The 20,398-nt window shown below is 36.4% G+C and overlaps 1 protein-coding gene across 3 annotated transcripts in view; it reads left to right on the forward strand.

Moving 5' to 3' along the window:
• LOC150101175 (oxysterol-binding protein-related protein 9) overlaps positions 1–20,398 on the forward strand; it is a 613,809-nt gene that overhangs the window by 25,716 nt on the left and 567,695 nt on the right. For all 3 annotated transcript variants that reach the window (XM_090402198.1, XM_090402199.1, XM_090402200.1), the window contains exon 3: positions 18,915–18,993. In XM_090402198.1, the coding sequence (XP_090258324.1) occupies positions 18,915–18,993 (79 nt within the window). The remainder of the gene's footprint in view (positions 1–18,914; positions 18,994–20,398) is intronic.

Here is a 20,398-nt window from a genome sequence, read left to right on the forward strand (position 1 = left end):
TAGCACAAGCTGACTTATTTGTCATTAACTTTTGATATGCTTTCTTCTTTTCCTTCACCGCCTCCAGAGAGGCATGTGCTGCCGGTGTCTGCAAGGATAAAAAAATCAGAATCAATCAATGTTTTTTTTTCAGAGTTTGCCACTGAATCTCCAAGGTTTGATTTCTGTTCTCAAACTCTTTCATTTTCTTCAATAATCTTTCTGTATTTTAGTCTACAGTTCACATCTGACAGCTGCTCAACTTTTATTCGCTTTAAAACTTTCTTACATGTTATTCTTTTCAATATGAAATTCAATTTTATCCTACTCAAGACTAAATAGTGATCACTTCCAATTTCAAATCCTCTGTACACTCTGGTGTCCTGCACCAGGGAGAAAACATTACTCTCAACAATAACGTAGTCAATGAGACTTTTCTTATTCCTTGCCTCTTCTCTCCATGTCAATTTTTGCTCATTTTTATGTTGGAACATGGTGTTAGTAATAATCAGTCCATGTCCTGAGTAGAAATCCAATAGATATTTGCCATTATTATTAGCTTTGCTCTTTTCTCCAAATTTTCCCAAAATATTTTTGTATGTCTGACAATCATTTCCTACTCTGCTATTTAGATCCCCAACAAGGACCAACTTTCCTTTTTCATTGTGTCAGTTGCTTTTTCTAAAGCCTCAAAAAATTCCTCCACTTCTACCTTAGTAGAACCTTCTGTGGGACCATAGGCACAAATAAGTTTCATTGTCCAGTTCCCCATTCTCATATTTGCCCACATTACTCTACTTGAGACTGACTACCATTCAAGAAGATTAGCCTCGTATTTTGTGTTGAATGCTATGTCTAATCCTTCTTTTCCTTGATTCTCATTGCCTGAATATAACATTTTGTATTTATTGCTCAGAAAGATCTCACCAGTTTTGGTCTTTTTTGTTTCAGTCACCCCTATTATGTTGATCTGGTACTTATCTAATTCCTCAGCTAGTTACATTTCTTTGCCATTCAGGCTTCTTATGTTGATAGTACCGATCTTTAACTCTGGTGATGTTGAGTTGGGGTTTGTTTTCAGATTTGTTTCAGTAGCTGACTTTTAGCTGTTCGCCATGGTTACCTGGCGAAAACAACTGGGGCGATGCCCCAGCCGGCATGAAATTTTGTCATGTTGTACCATCATTTTTTATTTTGGTTTAACCAACAAGAATACAATTTGGTCGGCTAAATCGAATTGCCAGCCCATCCTCATCCGTTCAGTATCCAAGTAGATACCCAACAGGGTGCACCATGAGAAGGTGAGGATTGGACATTAGGTCATAAGTCCTGGTCTGTTCTCCACATTCCTTTATAGGCTATGTGGAGGTCTCCTCTCAGTTATATGGCTTTGACCTTTAAGCACCCCTGTACTATATATGAATGTACATTTTTGGTAATATGTAACTAAATGCAAAAAAAAATATTCTTAGTGTTTGTTAGATCCTCTGTGGCTCAGTTGGTTTTGATGATGCTCTTTAGTTGGAAAGTCTTGTTTGCATCTCATCTAGGATGTGAAGAACCTTTTACTTCAACTTTGGTATCACTTCTGGGTCTGGCTACCACTTATGAGACTTCAATAAATGTTGAAACCGGTGTGGATAGTGGCCCTTACTATAATGCATAGCATTATAGATGTCAGTAAGGATATGTGCGTTGCATTATGGGATACTAAGGCAATTGATGTGAAGTCATTAATCTGTATATATGAGTTGCCTGTCATTAAGTTACTTCATGTGCAAACTTTGTTTGCTTACACTTGGATAAAGAATGAAACCAAGAATATAATTGCTTGGCATCTTTAAATTATAATATAATCAAGTGGAAAAACTTTCAACAACTTCTACAATAGTGAAATTAGCTTTTTCCTACTTCTCAGTTCTTATTAGTTGAGTAATTCTATGTATTGAATTACTGTTTTTGTCTTTCAGTGCCTTATCTCTCATAAATTCTATTGTCTTTTTTCTCCTTGCTTTCCTGTGGTGTAGTCCATTAGCATTAAAATTTTTTCAGCATTTTAAACGTAAATAAAATCATGTTTACAAAAAAAGAATAAGTAAATAAAATAAAATGTGTGTGTGTGTGTGTGTGTGTGTGTGTGTGTGCGCATTAAAAAATTACTTCATAAAGTATAATATATGGAAAAAAAAAAGAAAACGAGCAAAAATTGATAAATGAAATTATTATTTATTTACTAAATCTAATCTAATCAAAGCATTGATTAGATTAGAATTAACTCTTGAATGTATCATCATCAAATTCCTGACATGTACCCTCAAGGGGTGTACAGGATATGATAGTACTACATGAAAAATTTACATCATTACTAACTTGCTATCTACAATTTTCCTCCAAATCAGCCTGTTACTTGTCAAGACTCCAACATTATCAGATCTTATATTTCTATCGTCTAAGGCACTTTGTACCATATCAATCCACCCATTTTCCTGCCAACCTGGCAGAGAACACTTGTTTTGATAATCTTTCCTCGTCCATTCTGTTTAAGTGACCATACTACCAGAGATTAGCTCTGCTAACACATTCCTGGATGCTGACAATGTCAAGTTCTTTCCTAATATCCTCGTTTTTAATATGATATTGCCATTGATGCCATCTGTTCACGCCTCTAATCTTTCTCAGGACTCTCATATCTGCGGTCTCTAGTCTTTGGTCAAGTGTTTTACTTCTGACCCAGCTCTCAGATCCATAAGTTAAAACTGGTTTGAACACTGTCTTGTATACGGCTAATTTAGTGTTCTGACTAATTTCTCTCTTATTCTATGAATTTATTCAATTGACTTCCTACCATACCAGCTTTGTTGATTCTGAACCGGGCGACGCCCCAGCCGGAATGAAATTTTGTCATGTTGTACCATCATTTTGTATATTGGTTTAAGCCAATAAGAATACAATTTGTTGGCTAAATTCCAAGTTGCCAGCCTATCCTCGTTTGTTCAGTATCCAGGTAGATACCCAACAGGGTGCACCATGAGAAGGTGATGATTGGACATTAGATCAGAATCCCTGGTCGGTTCTCCACATTCCTTTAAAGGCTATGTGGAGGTCTCCTCTCAGTTATACAGCTTTGATCCTTAAGCACCCCTGAATGTATTATAAATATAAATATCAGTAATTTCACCATAGCAACTATGATGTTTACTCCTCAAAAATAATATAGAAGTATTTTCTCTTTATCCTGCCCCTAACCAAATACAGCACTAATTTCATATATTTTGTAGCCTCTTGTGTATGAAGTGATATAAGAAAATAATTCTAAATTAGAAGCACATATTTTTTTTTTCTGATTTCAGTATGCCTGTATTCTTTTAGTTTAGATTAAATTATTTACTGTATGTGCTGTTCTTGTGTCTGCCACTCAGATTTTTCTTTGTACAAACTGATGTGGTTACAGTATAATATCAGGTCAAAAATATATTGGAATTCATTTTCATTGATGAAGTATGGCTCCTACTGAAGAGCGCAAAGGTTGGTTGATTGGTAGAGCCTCTGCTACTAATGGCTCAACAAAAAGTTAAGCAAGTTTGAGTGCGGTTAGTAGTTGGAAATGGAAAATCATTTGATTCTGTTGGCACACTCTCCATCGATGAGTCTCTGAACTCCCTGGAGGTGTCACATAATAATAATAATTAAAGTAAACATCAGTTGAAGTAACATTTCTCAGGTTAGAAATGTGATTTTATTTTAAAAAAACTTTCTCTAGATATACTGTTTATTTATAACAAGGTGTGCTCCTGGAAAGTACAAATTTAGAGTCATCTTTCATTATAGTGAAGATGTTATAACAAAATACATTCATTATAACAAACTAATTAATAAGTCCACTCAAATCTCCATAGACACAACATTGTTCTAAAGGAAATTTTCTGAGTATCAAATTGGAAACTAATAAATTGTGGTGGTGTCTGACAAGACTGTCCTTTATCACCACTACTATGGTGTTGATATACATAGAGTATATTGGAGACTGACAGTTCATGGATATCCACCTTGATACACTGTTATATAGGAGGATGTGAGGAGAGGAGTAGGTTCTTTGCATGGAGAGTGGCTGGTGAGCAGAATGCATTGCCTGATTGTGTTGTCTAAAGCATGGTTGGATGAGCATCCTGTGCACTAGGGTGTACCTTCCATGATGTGTCTCCGACTCCATGGAGGTCAGATGTTAATAATAATATGCGTATGATTAGGTACTCCTGGCCATTAACAAAGATGGCCAGGAGTTTCATTTTTATGGGGAACCCATCCATGAGAGGGTGGTCAGCCTATAGTACACTAGTACTGTGGATGGGCAAGAAGGAATTTTTCACATTTTTCTTGAAAAGCTGTGGATTGTATTCCTTGGGGAAACACATACGATGGCGCACTCTTCCAGAGGGCAGCAGTGAATCAGATGAACATAGAGGAAGAGAAATTTGTTCTGTGAGTTTGATGTATTCAGGGAGTGTTGTTTAGTTGCTGCATGTGTTTGAACTGATTTGATAGAGTGGGAGTATTATTAATGTTAATTCTAATGAATAGTGGCTGTAGAAGTATTTGTAGGTGTAAGCAGCAGAAACTGAGCACCTGTGTGAAAGTGAGTGACGTGTCAATTATCAGCCTGACTGCCCTTTTTGTATAGAGTCCAGTATCTTAGGGATGCCATCCTGGATATGGGGGGAGGGCAACATTCAGTGGTTGTAATAGTATGGCCTCTCTTCTTGAGGGAAGCCATACTATTCCCACCAGCTGTCATATCTGTTCTTAAATTCATTCACGCTACTTGCACAGGTAATCCATTCCAACCATGTGCTACTCTATGAGAGAAAAATCTAGCTCTAATCCTCTTCTTGACAGCATTTATTCTCAACTTCCATGGATGCCCTCACATCCTTTCTCCACCCTCCCCATCTACTGAAATTCTGTGTAATGCTTTCAGAAATTTGTAAGTCTCAATCACCCATCTTTCTCCTGTTTGCTAACATCTGCAGCCTGTAAATTCTCAATCTGTCCTCATAATCAGTATTCCACAATCCTGATATTTTGACACTCTTTTGCACTCTCTCCACTGTATCAGAATCACCATGGAACCAGGAGACCAGACCTGCATGCAGTCCAAGGGATGTCTTGTCAAGACCCTTGAACTTCAATTTCCTGTCTACTAAAACTCCAAGATGCTTAGCCTCATCAGTTTCTTTCTCATCAGATTATGTTTCTTCAAGCATAATTCCACCAGTATAATATGACATTGGAAATCTAATCACACCAAAATACATGATCTTACATTTATTAACATTTAAATTACAGCTATTTTCACATGACCACAATTCCAGCCTATTCAAATCATTCTGCAAGTACTGTATATCAGCAGCACTCCTGATTACCCCACCAATCTTTGCATCATCAGCAAATAGCTGTATTTCACATGTCAAATCCTTCCCAAAGTCATTAATATACAGATTAATGTGAACAACCTTTGGAAGACTACTTGTTCGAGAACCAAATCTTGGATGGTGGTCAGGCATTTTGGGTGGAGTGAAGAATGAAATCCTTCATTTTGGCTATATCTGTTATATGGTCTGAGGAGGTGTTTGGATTAGGAGAACTGAAGCATGGAAAGGAGGAGTAGAAGTCATGGATATTGTCCCATTTGTTGCCCATCTAATGCTAGAGGACATGAGCCTGAGAATGGCTAGGTGTAGATTGTTCTAAAGTTATGAAACTTGGATCAGGCTATGGTTTGAGTTAATAAGAGGAAAACTGTGAATTCGAATGGAAGGTTGAGGGTGTGGGCAGCATGTTGGGGGTTTGGTTTTCTGGTAGAAAGATGGTCTGTCTGTGTTAGGTTGTTGCTAATACCAGTTACCTTGGAATTCCTGCCTGCTTGATCAGTGAAGAAGAAATTTGAAGTGTAGATACTGAATTACCTAAGGAATTTGATTGCAGAAAATCAAGCGCTTTATAGATAGGTACTCAAAGAGGCCAGATGGTTATTGGAATTTGAGGAGAGGTAGTGTGTGATTAGATCTATATGGTCACTTAAATAGAATAGAAGAGGAAAGGTTAGCAAAACAGACCTTACAAGATGATAGATCTAACACTACTTGAGTCCTTTCAAATAACAGATTAATTTGGAAGAAATTTGTTGACAGCAAGCATATATTAATCTGAAATTTTACATAAATATAACATAAAACTAAGATTATTATTATTGTACGGGCATTTCCATGGAGTCCAAAGACTTGTCGTGGGATACCCAAACTACCCACACAATCTATCTTACCTATCCTTGAATCCATTAACAGACAGAGCACTCATAACTGACCCTGCCAACCCATTCCATTCATTCACAACTCTCCAAGTGAAAAATCTAGTCCTCATACCCCTACTGTTACACCTGATATCTTGGGAATATAGTATTCTCAGCTATCATGGTGTAACATGAAGAAATAATATCATAAATTAAAACCCCTGCATAAAAAAATGAATTATTTAATGGAAAATTTCTTGCATCCAGTAAAATGTATAAAACTTAAGGGTTATTGTTAAAGTAGCTGATAAAGGAAGGAATGTATTAATATTGTAATATGACTTAAAATAAGGAATTCTAACTAAATAAGTAGCTAACAAAGGAAAGTATAGATTAATATTGTAATACGATTAAAAATGAGAGAGTTAAGTAAATAAGTAGAAAAGGGTGAGTCATAAAATACGTTATGTGAGAGATTAAGTTTTTAAGTAGAATTCATAGAAAAAGCTTGAAAGGGAATTAAGTCAGGCTAGCACAAGAAAAGCAAAGCTATCGCTTAGGGCCGATCCCCGGATTGAAACATTGAGAACGGGCTTGCCGATCAAATGACGTTTGGCGAGAAAACGCCACCCTAATTGGTCGATGATTAAAAAACAAGTAGAAGGAGGAAAAAGGAAGTAAGAAAAGGTGCCGTTAGGGAAGCAGCTGTAAAAGGGTTGGTAACCCCCCCAGAGAAGGACCTTTTTTGGATAGTCGCTTTTGGCCTTGGAGTTTGGTTTTGGTTCCGGTGGAGTTCACGGGGTTTTCCTGAGTGGCGACAGGGGTGATATCTCCTCGTCACAATACGGAAACGAAAGTGAGCAGGATTTCGATTCCCGTTTTCCCGAGTAGGAAGCAAAGGAAAAATTGCCATAGAGTCCTAGAAAAGGAGGGATCTTCTTCTTCGTTTCGACGCTAGTGATAACTACACAAAGCAGAAAGCTGTAAAGAGATCGATGTCCTCATTGCTGATAGTAGAGCAAATATATGTGAGTTAAAGTATTCCAGAGTTACGAGAAGTTATACCAGAGGTTCGTTAGGGAAAGAATAAAGGCCCATACGAAGAGCTCAAGAAAGGTACTGTAAATGATAACCTATGTTAGCTAGAAATATGTCTGTGAAAAGTATCGTGATTCCAATACAGAACTGTTGAAGTTATACTAGGACTTTAGTATATGATAGAATGTGTTATGTGTAGATTGACTAGTGTTAAAGATTTGTGAATGATTAAGAGTCCTAAGGTATTTTTGCATGTCTATTATATTGCACAAGATATTTAAATGACGTAATTGTGTGTTAGTGCAAATAACGGTATAATGGAATAGTGTGAATTAAGTAATTACGTATCCTAAGAATTGAATGCCTAATGTAATGTATAAAATAATTGAAATGTCACAAGTATGTGTTAGCAGTGAATGATTTGTTAATCTACTTCAGTATGAATAATCAGATAGTGTGAATTGATCTAATTTGTTCACATCAGGTGAATTTATGAATTAATGTGTATGTAGGCATAATCACAAATAGCCATATTGCTTGTAATAATTTAATGTTAGTCTATAAGTATTTTAGTTTAGTATTTGAATTGTACCATGTTTAGAAACTTAATAAACCTTTTGTTCAATGATAAAAGAGTTGTTTGATGTTGCTAATCCAATGCACCGCTTAAAATCATCGTACCTAATCATGCGGGAAATTTAATGTTGAGGAAAGAGATTAAGAGTCACGACTGCAATAATATTTAAATACTAAGAAATATATTCGAGATTGACTTTCTCCCTATTCATGACAACATAAATGGTGCAGTTGATAACCACTTGAAAATATTGTACTTAGTCATGTGGAAAATTTAAGTTGAGAATCGAGTTAAGTGTCACGACTGCAATAGTTACACTTTCAGATATATTTGAGTTCTTTCTCCTTGTTTATGTATGTAATATCCTAAACTAAATATCCCAAAAGGCACAGTATAAATACAAATATTAGGGGTACTACGGGGAGCAATAATTTAGATATTGGTATAAGTTTTGGTAAAATCTCGGGCATAGAAGTTAGAAGAATATAGATAAAAGGAATTTGTAAGATTAGAGTAGAAATCGTAAATTGGGACACAACACTACTAACCACACTTTTATACTCAACTTCCAGGGATAACTTCTTGTTCTGCATCCCTAGCCAAATACTGAAACAGTTCCTCTGCTTCAATCCTGTAAATCCCGTTGAGTAACTTAAATGTTTCTGTCATATTCCCTTTTTCTCACCTATTACTCAACTTCTGCAATCCAGACACTCTCATTCTATCCTCATAGGGAACATTCTACAGAACATTCACCATCTTGTTTGCTTGCCTCTGAATCCTCTTCACCACTTCTTCATTCCTAGGAGACCAGACCTGAGCAAAGTAATCCAGATGTGGATGTATCAAGACCTTATAAAGAGGAATTGACTACTTGTTAATGTGTTCTTCAATAGCTAAGTAATCTTATGAGCCATCTTAGCAACCTCAGCAATATGTCCTCTAAACTTCAACTCTCTGTCTGTGTACCACCACCCCTAAATCCCTAGCTTCACCTATTTCCTGGAGTACAGTCCCATCAGTGTAGTACACAGCTTGTATCACAGAATACATAACTTTACATTTCTCCATATTAAAGTGACATCCATTATCTTTTGCCCATACTGACATTCCATTTAAGTCATCCTGCAAGCTCTCCGCATTGCCTTGATTCACTATTATTCTGCCTAATTTTCATCATTAGCAAACAACTGAATATTTACTTTCAGGTTATTTCCTATATCATTTATGTACAAATTGGTCCTCGCACTGAACCTTATGGCACACCACTAGCTGCCAGCTTTTGCTAGGCTTCTGCTTCTCCGTATTCCACTTTTTGATATCTTTTCAGTAGCCCCCCCCCTCTTATCCACATAACCAGTGTCATATCCATTGCCATTTGTTCTCATTTGCATAACAGAGTTTCATGTGGTGTTCGGTCAAATGCATTTGCAAAATCCAGCAGAATCGTGTAGACAGTTTCCTCTATTCAACTCAGCTGTCAATCTATTATAAAAAGTTAATAAATTACTAAGGCAAGACCGATCCTTCATAAATCCATGTTGTCCCTCATAGAAAATCATATTCTCATCCACCCATTCTGAATTCTCTTTTTGATCATTTTTCCAGTACTTTCACCACCACTCCTGAGATATTGATTGGTCTATAATTTACTACTGCTGTCTTAGAATATCCCTTATGCAAGGGAATTATTTTGTCCTCTTTCCATTCCCTTGGAACTCTACCAAAACTGAGACTTAAATTAAAGAGCCTAGTCAAAGGTATTGTCAGTTCTCTTGCACATTCCCTTAGAACACAATCTGATATCCATCTAATCCCACAGTTGTATTCACTTGAAAATTCTGCAGTATCCCAAGAACCTCCAATTCATCCACCTCTGTCACATTTTATTATTATAATTATTAAGAGAGACCTCCAGAGAGTCAGGGACTCATCAAGGGAGAGGCCACCTATTACACGCACCAGCCTTCATACTTATTCTTGAATTCATTCGCACTGCTTGCACTCACAACATCGAATGGCAATTCATTCCAATCACGCACCACTCTATGAGAGAAAAATCTGTCCCTTACCGGCTTCTTAGTAGTATTCATTCTAGCTTCCAAGGATGCCCTTTTGTCATTTCCCCACCGTCCATAATTTGAAAAATTCCATCAACTCAAATCCTGTATGATCCTTTCAGAAGTTTGTAAGTCTCAATCATACCACACTTCTTTCTTCTGTTTGCTAGTGCCTGCAGTTTACAAATTCTCAATCTGTCTTCACAATCCTAATATAATTTTTAACACTCTCTTTTGTACTCTCTCCACTATATCAGAATCGCAGTGGAAACCAGGAGACCAGATCTGTACACTAGTTAAAGTGAGGTCTTATTAAGACCTTGTAAAGAGACAAAATGGCATTCTTATTTTTACATGTGAATGTTATATATACAAGTGCATTTTTGAAAATTATGGAGACAACTACCGTGTTTGAATAAAAACTTTAGTTTAATATAACTAAAATCTACATTTGACTTTTCGACCTTTATGTCAAGGTCATCTTCTGGAGCATACAACTATACACAGAAAACACGCTACACTACAATCAAACTGGTTTGTTAAAGATACTGACCAACCGCTGCAACAATTGTTGGCCTGACCTCTGGTGAAAAAAAAAAAAAAAAAAAAAAATTATACATCAACGCTAGGGTCCTATTATTAGTGTTATCTGTTGATTGTAGAAATACATCGTAACAACAAGTATCTATCTATATGCATATATTAACATCATGATTATACTTGGACATTCCAGCCAGTTGGTATGGAATGGTTTCTAATACTAGTTGAAGATTGGCTACAGTCCTAACTTATGCTGGATCTTATATATTAGGTAGGCTGAATGTGTGCCATCCAGATCCTTGGAATTTTCATGCCATCTTTGTTGTTGATATTTGGGTGGTTTATCAGGATTTCGCAGGCTTCCTTAAATTTCCTTTCATACCACGTTTCTGTGTGGTGTAAAGAGCAGGTGCTTTTCCAGTTGATTTGGTGTAAGGTGTTGAGCGTGGTCTGAGAGGCCTGCTTCACCATAATGGTTATATTTAATGTGTCTAATGTGTTCTTTCTTGCATATAGCGATTGTCCGTCCTGTTTCACCAATGTATGGTAAGTTACAGGTGCAGCGGATGCAATAGACTCCAGAATGTGCTAATGGGAGGAGAGGATCCTTAGAGGAGTTGAATATGGTTTTAAGTTTAGTCGGTGGTTTAAAGGTGGCATTGAGGTTTTAATGTTGTAGGATTCTGTTGATTTTTTCTGATAACCCTTTAATGTATGGGATGGCTATGGTTTTTTCTGGTTAATCTAGATTCGTTTTTGTGGTTGTTTTATGGAGTATTTTATTAATAGTATTTTTGTTTTAGCCATTATTGATGAATGTGTCACTGATGATTTTTAGTTCTTGTTTCAAGGCTTGCTGGTTAGAGCAAATTGTTGTAGTTCTGTTTTTAAGGGTGTTAATGACTCCATATTTTTGTGATGGGTGGTGGTATGAATTAACATGTATGTATTTACCAGTGTGTGTCAGTTTTTGGTAGACCGTGAAGGATAGACTGCCTGAAGGAAGGCTTGTGACTAGTGTGTCTAGGAACAGGAGTGAATTTTGATTTTCGATTTCGATGGTGAATTGTATGCATTCGTGTTGTTTGTTCAGGTGGCTAAGGAATGTGTTTAGCGTATGTCGCCTGTGCGGCCAGATCGCGAACACGTTGTCAATGTATCTAAGCCAGACGGTTGGTCTTAGCATGGCAGAATCAACAACCCTTTGCTCAAAGGTTTCCATGTAGAAGTTAGCGATTGGGGGGGATAGTGGTGAGCCCATGGCTGTACCTTCTTTCTGTAGGTAAAATTTGTTTTTACCACATGAAGTAACCGGACTGTAGTACGTGAGCAAAACAAAAAGTAGGAGAATTGTGTCATTGATGGGGACATTAGTGAAAAGGGCAGAAACGTCGAAACTGACTAATAAGTCGTATTTGTCGAGTGTTATGTTTTTAATTTTGTTTATAAAATGTTGTGTGTTTTTTATGTAGGACGGGGAATGACCTACCAACTCCTTGAGTGTTGCCGCTAATTTCTTGGCTAAGTGCTAATTGGGACTGTCTATTCCTTCTATAATTGGTCGAAGGGGCACATTTTGTTTGTGTATTTTCAGGACCCCATACATTCTGGTGGGGGGGCGTAATGGGGTTTGAGTCTTTTAACCGTGTCTGGTGGCCAACAAGTGACGGACTTGAGTAGTTTCCCTGTTTTATCCTTTATCTTTTTTGTTGGGTTATAATTTACCAGCTTATATGTGTTGTTATCGGCTACTAGTTGATTCATTTGAAGTACATATGTTGATCTGTCAAGGACGATAGTGGCATTGCCTTTATCCGATTTCGTTATTATTATGTTTTGTTTTGCTTTTAATGACTTAATTGCTGCTAGTTCTGTTTTTGTGAGATTGTTCTGTATGGTTTTCTTAGTGTTCAGGACATTACTAGTTTCTAGTCATATTTTATCTGCTATATTGTTAGGTAGGGACCTGATGTCTCTTTCTATGTGGTAGATAAAATCCAATTTGTTTACCTTTTTAGCTGCTATTGCGTAGTTAAGTCCTTTATTCAGTAGCGTAAGTTCGCCGTTGTTCAGGGTGTGGCTTGATAGGTTGATCACATGGTTCTTGCTTGCCGGTGGGTGGTTGCTCCTTGTCTCCCTTGTTTGTTGTTCATTGTTGGTGTTTATCAGAGAGGAGGTCTTCTGATTAGATGGATTCCTGTGATTGGCTGCCATATTTTGCCGTTGTTTCAAACTGTGGAATTTGGTCTTGAGTTTTTCTTTATTCTTTTCCAGGGTATATTTGGCCAAATTGTCAGTAATTCTTTGAAGTACTTGTAGAATGTCTGGATTAATATAGTTCGATAGTTCGGATTGCAATTCTGAAACCAGATTTTGTGTTGTTGCTAGGTTTTGGCGAGCTGTTTGGATCTGTTCTCTGAGCATTGCTTTTTCTGTGCAGTCATAAATACGGAGTGCCTTAGCGGACGTAAATTTCTTTTTTAGCCTGATTCTATCTGCATCAGGCTAAAAAAGAAATTTACATAATAATAACAAAACATAATAATAACAAAATCGGATAAAGGCAATGCCACTGTCGTCCTTGACAGATCAACATACGTACTTCAAATGAATCAACTAGTAGCCAATAACAACACATATAAGCTGGTAATTTTTAACCCAACAAAAAAGGATAAAGGATAATACACAGAAACTACTCAAGTCCGTCATTTCTTGGCCACCAGACACGGTTAAAAGACTCAAACCCCATTACGTCCCCCCACCAGAATGTATGGGGTCCTGAAAATACACAAACAAAATGTGCCCCTTCGACCAATCTTAGATGGAATAGACAGTCCCAATTACCACTTAGCCAAGAAATTAGCGGCAACACTCAAGGAGTTGGTAGGTCATTCCCCCTCCTACATAAAAAAATACACAACACTTTATAAACAAAATTAAAAACATAACACTCGACAAAGACGATTTATTAGTCAGTTTCGACATTTCTGCTCTTTTCACTAATGTCCCCATCAATGACGCAATTCTCCTACTACAGAACAAATTTCCGTCCGACATTACAGCCCTCTTTGCCCACGTACTACACTCCGGTTACTTCGTGTGGCAAAACAAATTTTACCTACAGAAAGAAGGTACAGCCATGGGCTCACCACTATTCCCCCCAATCGCTAACTTCTACATGGAAACCATTGAGCAAAGGGCTCTTGATTTCGCCACACTAAGACCGACCATCTGGCTTAGATATGTTGACGACGTGTTCGCAATCTGGCTTCACGGGTGACAAACACTAAACACATTCCTTAGCCACCTGAACAAACAACACGAATGCATACAATTCACCATCGAAATCGAAAAGCAAAATTCGCTCCTGTTCCTAGACACACTAGTCACACGTCTTCCTTCAGGCAGTCTATCCTTCACGGTCTACCGAATACCGACACACACTGGCCAATACATACATGCTAATTCATACTACCACCCATCACAAAAATATGGAGTCATTAACACCCTTAAAAACAGAGCTACAACAATTTGCTCTAACCAGCAAATTTAGTTCTTGTTTCAGAACGAAACAAGAACTAAAAATCATAAGTGACACATTCATCAATAATGGCTATAACAAAAATACTATTAATAAAATACTCCATAAAACAACCACAAAAACGAATCTAGATTAACCAGAATAAAACCATAGCCATCTCATACATAAAAGGGTTATCAGAAAAAATCAACAGAATCCTACAACATTGTAACCTCAATGCCACCTTTAAACCACCCACTAAACTTAAAACCATATTCAACTCCTCTAAGGATTCTCTCCTCCCATTAGTACATCCTGGAGTCTATTGCATCCGCTGCACCTGTAACTTACCATACACTGGTGAAACAGGACGGACAATCCCTATATGCAAGAAAGAACACATTAGACACATTAAATATAACCATTATGGTGAAGCAGGCCTCTCAGACCACGTGCTCAACACCTTATGCCAAATCAACTGGAAAAGCACCCGCTCTTTACACCACACAGAAATCTGGTATGAAAGGAAATTTAAGGAAGCCTGCGAAATCCTGATAAACCACCCAAATATGAACAACAAAGATGGCATGAAAATTTCAAGGATCTGGATGGCACACATTCAGCCTACCTAATATATAAGATCCTGCATAAGTCACGACTCTAGCCAGTCTTCAACTAGTATTAGAAACCATTCCATACCAACTGGCTGGAATGTCCAAGTATAATCATGATGTTAATATATGTATATAGATAGATACTTGTTGTTACGTCCAGTGTATTTCTACAACCAACAGATAACACTTATAACAGGACCCCTAGCGTGGATGTATAGTTTTTTTTTTTTTTTTTTTTTTTTTTTTTTTTTTTTTTCACCAGAGGTCAGGCCAACAATTGTTGCAGCGGTTGGTCAGTATCTTTAACAAACCAGTTTGATTGTAGTGTAGCTTGTTTTCTGGGTATGGTTGTATGCTCCAGAAGATGACCTTGACATAAACGTCAAATGTAGATCTTAGTTATATTAAACAAAATTTTTATTCAAATGCGGTAGTTTCTCTTCATAATTTTCAAAAATGCATTCGGATCACCGTGTAAGCTTAAAAGAAAGGATTATGTATACAAGGATATATAATCCTTGTATATATGAGGATTATATATGAAAAGTTCTTGGCCTCTACCATAAATGGCAACGCTATGAGCAAGATCTTTTTTTTTTTCTCAGTTGGTACACGTTATAAGCATCCATGTGAAATTGAAAGTCATTCTATCAAGTAGTTTGTTTTATACAGCTATCTGAAGCAAAAGTGTTGTCTGTATCCCTTGAAATGGATAAAATTGAATATCAGGCGGTTATAAAATACTTTCTAAAAGAAGGTTTAACGCCAAACGAAATTCATTTGAAGTTCATAAAAGTTTATGGGCATTCTTCTCATTCGTTATCGATAATTAATGAAATGTGGGTGGCGAGTGTAAATGTGGCCATACCAGACTTGAAGATGATCCATGTGAAGGTGTTCAAAAAGTGTAATAACACCAGAAATCATTGATCAAGTGCACAATATGGTATTGGATGACCGGTGAGTCAAAGTGCATCAAATTTCTGAGATTATAGGCATTTCAAATGAATGTGTAGGATATATTTTGCATGAAGAATTGCATATGAAAAGCTTTGTGCAAGATGTGTGCCGTGCTTGCTCACAGCAGATCAAAAACACATTCACATAAAAATCTTTGAATAGTGCTTGGAGCGTTTTAACAAGAATTTTGTGTAACAAGAAACTGATTTTGTGCATCAATTTATTACTATGGATGAGACTTGGATTCACCATTACACACCATAATCCAAACTGCAGTCAAAACAGTGGATAGAAGCCGGTTGTTCAGTTCCAAAGAAGACAAAATCGGTTCTATCAGCAGGAAAGGTCATGGCATTGGTGTTTTGGGATGCTCAAGGCATTTTGTTTATTAATATTCCCTGGTTAAAACAATAACCAGGGAATATTATTTCAATCATTTAACCAGAGTACACAAAAATTTCGTGTGAAAAGACCCGGTTTGCAGAAGAAAAAAATCATCTTTAATCAGGACAGTGTACCTGCCCACAAAAGTGTTTTAGCAATGGAAAAATTAAGGGATCTGCACTATGTGAATTGTTGGAACATCTGCCCCCTATTCCCCAGATTTGGTTTCCTCTGACTTCTATCTCTTCCCCAAACTAAAACAAACTCTTCCTCGCTGGTCAGAGTTTTTCTTCGAATCAAGAGGTGATTGCAGCAGCAGAGGGGTATTTTGCAGATCTTACTGAGAACCACTACAGGGATGGGATAATGGCGCTGGAGCGTCACTGAAATAAATGTATTAGTCTTAAGGAAGATTATATTGAAAAATAAAAATTATTTTGAAATTATAAATTTGTTTTTTCATTGTTATGCTGAGAACTTTTCAGACCACCCTCATATATATATATATTTTTTTATTATATATTATATTTTATTATATATTATATTTTATTTATATTATATTTATATTAAATATATATTTACACACACACGTGCACACACACACACATATATATATAGAAAAGAAGAAATGTGCATAAGACCATTTCATGTAATGTTGTTCTGAGACATAGAAAATTTACGATTCTTCAGTTTGGTAAATAATTTTTCACAAAAAAAAAAAAAAAAATATATATATATATATATATATATATAAAATTATTGATGAAAAATATTTCTTTGATTTTAAATTATAAAATGTTTTTTTTTTTTTTTTTTTTTTTCACTATATTATTTCAGGAAATTACAACGTACTAGGATATACATTAAAATAAATTTTAATATATTTCTATATTTCGGCAACATCACGCTGCCATTTTCAAGAACTTAGGTACAAGATACGTGCACGCAGGCACAGCACAAACAATAAATGAGTAAGAAGAATGAAGCTAATATTTCTCCTATGATGGTGCCCTCTAGCGGGCAATGTTGGTATTCTTGGGCGATTGGGCTGGAGGTCTTCTGATGAAGGTTTCCCAAATTTGAGGAAGTCTCATGCAGCCAAATTTGTTGAGGTTTGGTTCGTTTCTTAGGGCTGAAGCTGATTCTATGAAAAGCCTTTCATATCTGTATTTGCTACGGTGTATTATCCTGGCTTTTTTCCACCATATTCTATGGCAGGTATCCAGAGCATGGTCAGCAAGACCAGAGTGGCTGTATTGGTGAAACCGGATGTAGTCCTTGTGTTCTGAAATTCTGATATTTGCTGTCCTGCCTGTTTGGCCGAAGTAGGACAGCTTACAGCTGCAAGGGACCTGGTACACCCCAGGTAAGTCTAGGGGGGGGAGGTTGGTCTTTTGTTGAGCAGATAAGGGATGCCAATTTTTTATATGGTTTGTAACAAGAAGTTAAGTTATGTTTTTTTAGGATTTTTGTGATTTTTTCTGAGGTGCCTCGGATGTAAGGTATGGTGATGGATTTAGAGTAATCCTTGTCCAACGTTTATATGGAGACTTTTGAAGAGCAAGCCTTGAACTCTGCCCCACAAAAACCAACCATTTGGCTTCGCTATGTAGATGATGTATTCACCATTTGGCCACATGGCTCCGATACACTCCTCTCCTTCTTAACACACTTAAACAACCAACACCCCAGAATCAAATTCTCCCTGGAAGAGGAAAAAAAACAACTGCATTCCGTTCTTAGACACACTGGTCACCCGCCAGCCTGATGGAACCTTGGTTTTCTCAGTATATAGAAAACCCACCCATACAGGCAGATACATTCACCAACAGTCCCCCCCCCCCCCCCTCACAACAATATGGAGTCATTAAGACACTACACAACAGGGCTAAACTTATCTGCTCGAATGACAATGCCCTAACCACAGAATGAAACCACATCCTCAACACGTTCTCAGCCAATGGCTACCCCCCCCCCCCCAAAAAAAAAATCCAAAAAATATTAAAACCAGTAAACCACAACCCCCCCCCCTCCCCCTACAAAACAAGGATTACTCTAAATCCATCACCATACCTTACATCCGAGGCACCTCAGAAAAAATCACAAAAATCCTAAAAAAACATAACTTAACTTGTTACAAACCATATAAAAAATTGGCATCCCTTATCCGCTCAACAAAAGACCAACCTCCCCCCCCCCCCCCCCCCTAGACCTACCTGGGGTGTACCAGGTCCCTTGCAGCTGTAAGCTGTCCTACTTCGGCCAAACAGGCAGGACAGCAAATATCAGAATTTCAGAACACAAGGACTACATCCGGTTTCACCAATACAGCCACTCTGGTCTTGCTGACCATGCTCTGGATACCTGCCATAGAATACGGTGGAAAAAAGCCAGGATAATACACCGTAGCAAATACAGATATGAAAGGCTTTTCATAGAATCAGCTTCAGCCCTAAGAAACGAACCAAACCTCAACAAATTTGGCTGCATGAGACTTCCTCAAATTTGGGAAACCTTCATCAGAAGACCTCCAGCCCAATCGCCCAAGAATACCAACATTGCCCGCTAGAGGGCACCATCATAGGAGAAATATTAGCTTCATTCTTCTTACTCATTTATTGTTTGTGCTGTGCCTGCGTGCACGTATCTTGTACCTAAGTTCTTGAAAATGGCAGCGTGACGTTGCCGAAATATAGAAATATATTAAAATTTATTTTAATGTATATCCTAGTACGTTGTAATTTCCTGAAATAATATAGTGAAAATGCATAACCAACATCTAAGCCTTTCCACGAGAAAAATGTTGTTTTGTGCTAAAGGTGCTGGTTTGAAATCAATGCAATATAAGCCAGTTGATAAACATCGTTTTATAAATTAGTTTGGTGGTGTTATAATACCATTGAAATAAATTGATTTTTTTTTTTTTTTTTTTTTTTTTTTTTTTTTTTTTTTTTAGGGTGCAGTTATTGGTATTGATGATGAAGATGACAGCACATTTACAATTACTGTGGATGGCAAAATATTCCATTTTCAAGGTAAAATATACTAATGCTATTTATATTGATATTCTCACCAAAAAATAAATCCTGTGCTTCAGCAGCATTTTTGCGGTATAACTTTCTAGCTTGCATCAGTAATTTTTAGATTCATGCGGTAGGGGATTTGGAAAAAAATATTGCTGTTAAGTTGTATTACTCAAAATCTGCAAACTCCTGAAAAATTTTCAAGCATTTATGCTTAAATTCATATCAATAATTTCTTCAGGTATTTCTAACGGAATAATTTTTATTTTTATTTTTTTTTAAAATCAATGTGTATTTTTGCTTGATATTTGGATTTTCGTGATGTGTATATTTATATTTATTTTTTATGTTTCCTGGCATGTTTCTTAAATTTATTAAATAACCAGCTAGCAATCCCACTGCCACTTAAGTCAGATCATACCTAGAGTGACTATGCCTAGTAGTATGCACACAGCACTCTTGGATCATGCTGTAGACAGGAGAATGGATGTTGTCTTAGTGTTGAAGATATTCTTCTGAAACTTTTAACTATCATACTGAATGATGTGTGTATTCTTTAATTTTTCTTTTTTCCATCACTAACACCACAAAAACATCAAAAATAAATCCATAAAAAACCAACAAAAATCCAAACAAAAAAAATCATGAAAAACAACTAATAAAATAAAGAAAAAACACTAAATATCCATACAAAAAAAAAACTATTTGTGACCTAAACATAAACACTTTTAACCACCACTTACAAACATCCATATTGGACTGACTATACTTTGCAGATATCTAGATCTACACATGCACAATCCCTATTACCAATTTTTTTCAGTGCCAGCCATATTGAACAGTGCTCTTGAAAGTTTAGACCTTTGACCTTTTCAGGTCATTTCTTAGGTCCTGTTAAAATAAAAAAATTCAAGAAATAGGAACAAGTGTTATTTTAAATTTTATGTCCTTTCAAGGCAGAGAAAATTTCCTAGACAATTTCAGTTATAATAGCAAAAAAGTGATTAAGCTGTCTGCTTGATAAATATAAATTATTTCAAATGGAATATCAAGTCTAATTCTAAATTTTGAAGTCTTTTTTGACTGATTGAATTTCTTAGGGCTTTTGAACTATAATTACAAAAGTTTTTTCAAAAGAAGTCAGAGTATGATTTTGAATTTCTAATCTTTCTGTGGGCATATGAATTGAAGGATGTTATATGTAAAGAAATAAGAACAAAAAAAATTACAATATGCCTAACTTTTCTTCCATAATAGACTACATTTAAATATTTTAGGAGATTTGGTATTTTAGCACAACAGAAAAACTATTTCAGTAGTGCTGATTTCATTTATCTTATAAAGGTATGACAATTGGATACTAATTTGGTATAAAGTTTTATTAAGCAAGAATTTTGTAGCAAGTATTGCTACAAAA

This window comes from Typopeltis vanoorti, chromosome 12 (assembly GCF_054136105.1).
Source record: "Typopeltis vanoorti isolate ZY-2024b chromosome 12, IOZ_Tvanoo_1.0, whole genome shotgun sequence".
Classification (NCBI taxonomy): domain Eukaryota; kingdom Metazoa; phylum Arthropoda; class Arachnida; order Uropygi; family Thelyphonidae; genus Typopeltis; species Typopeltis vanoorti.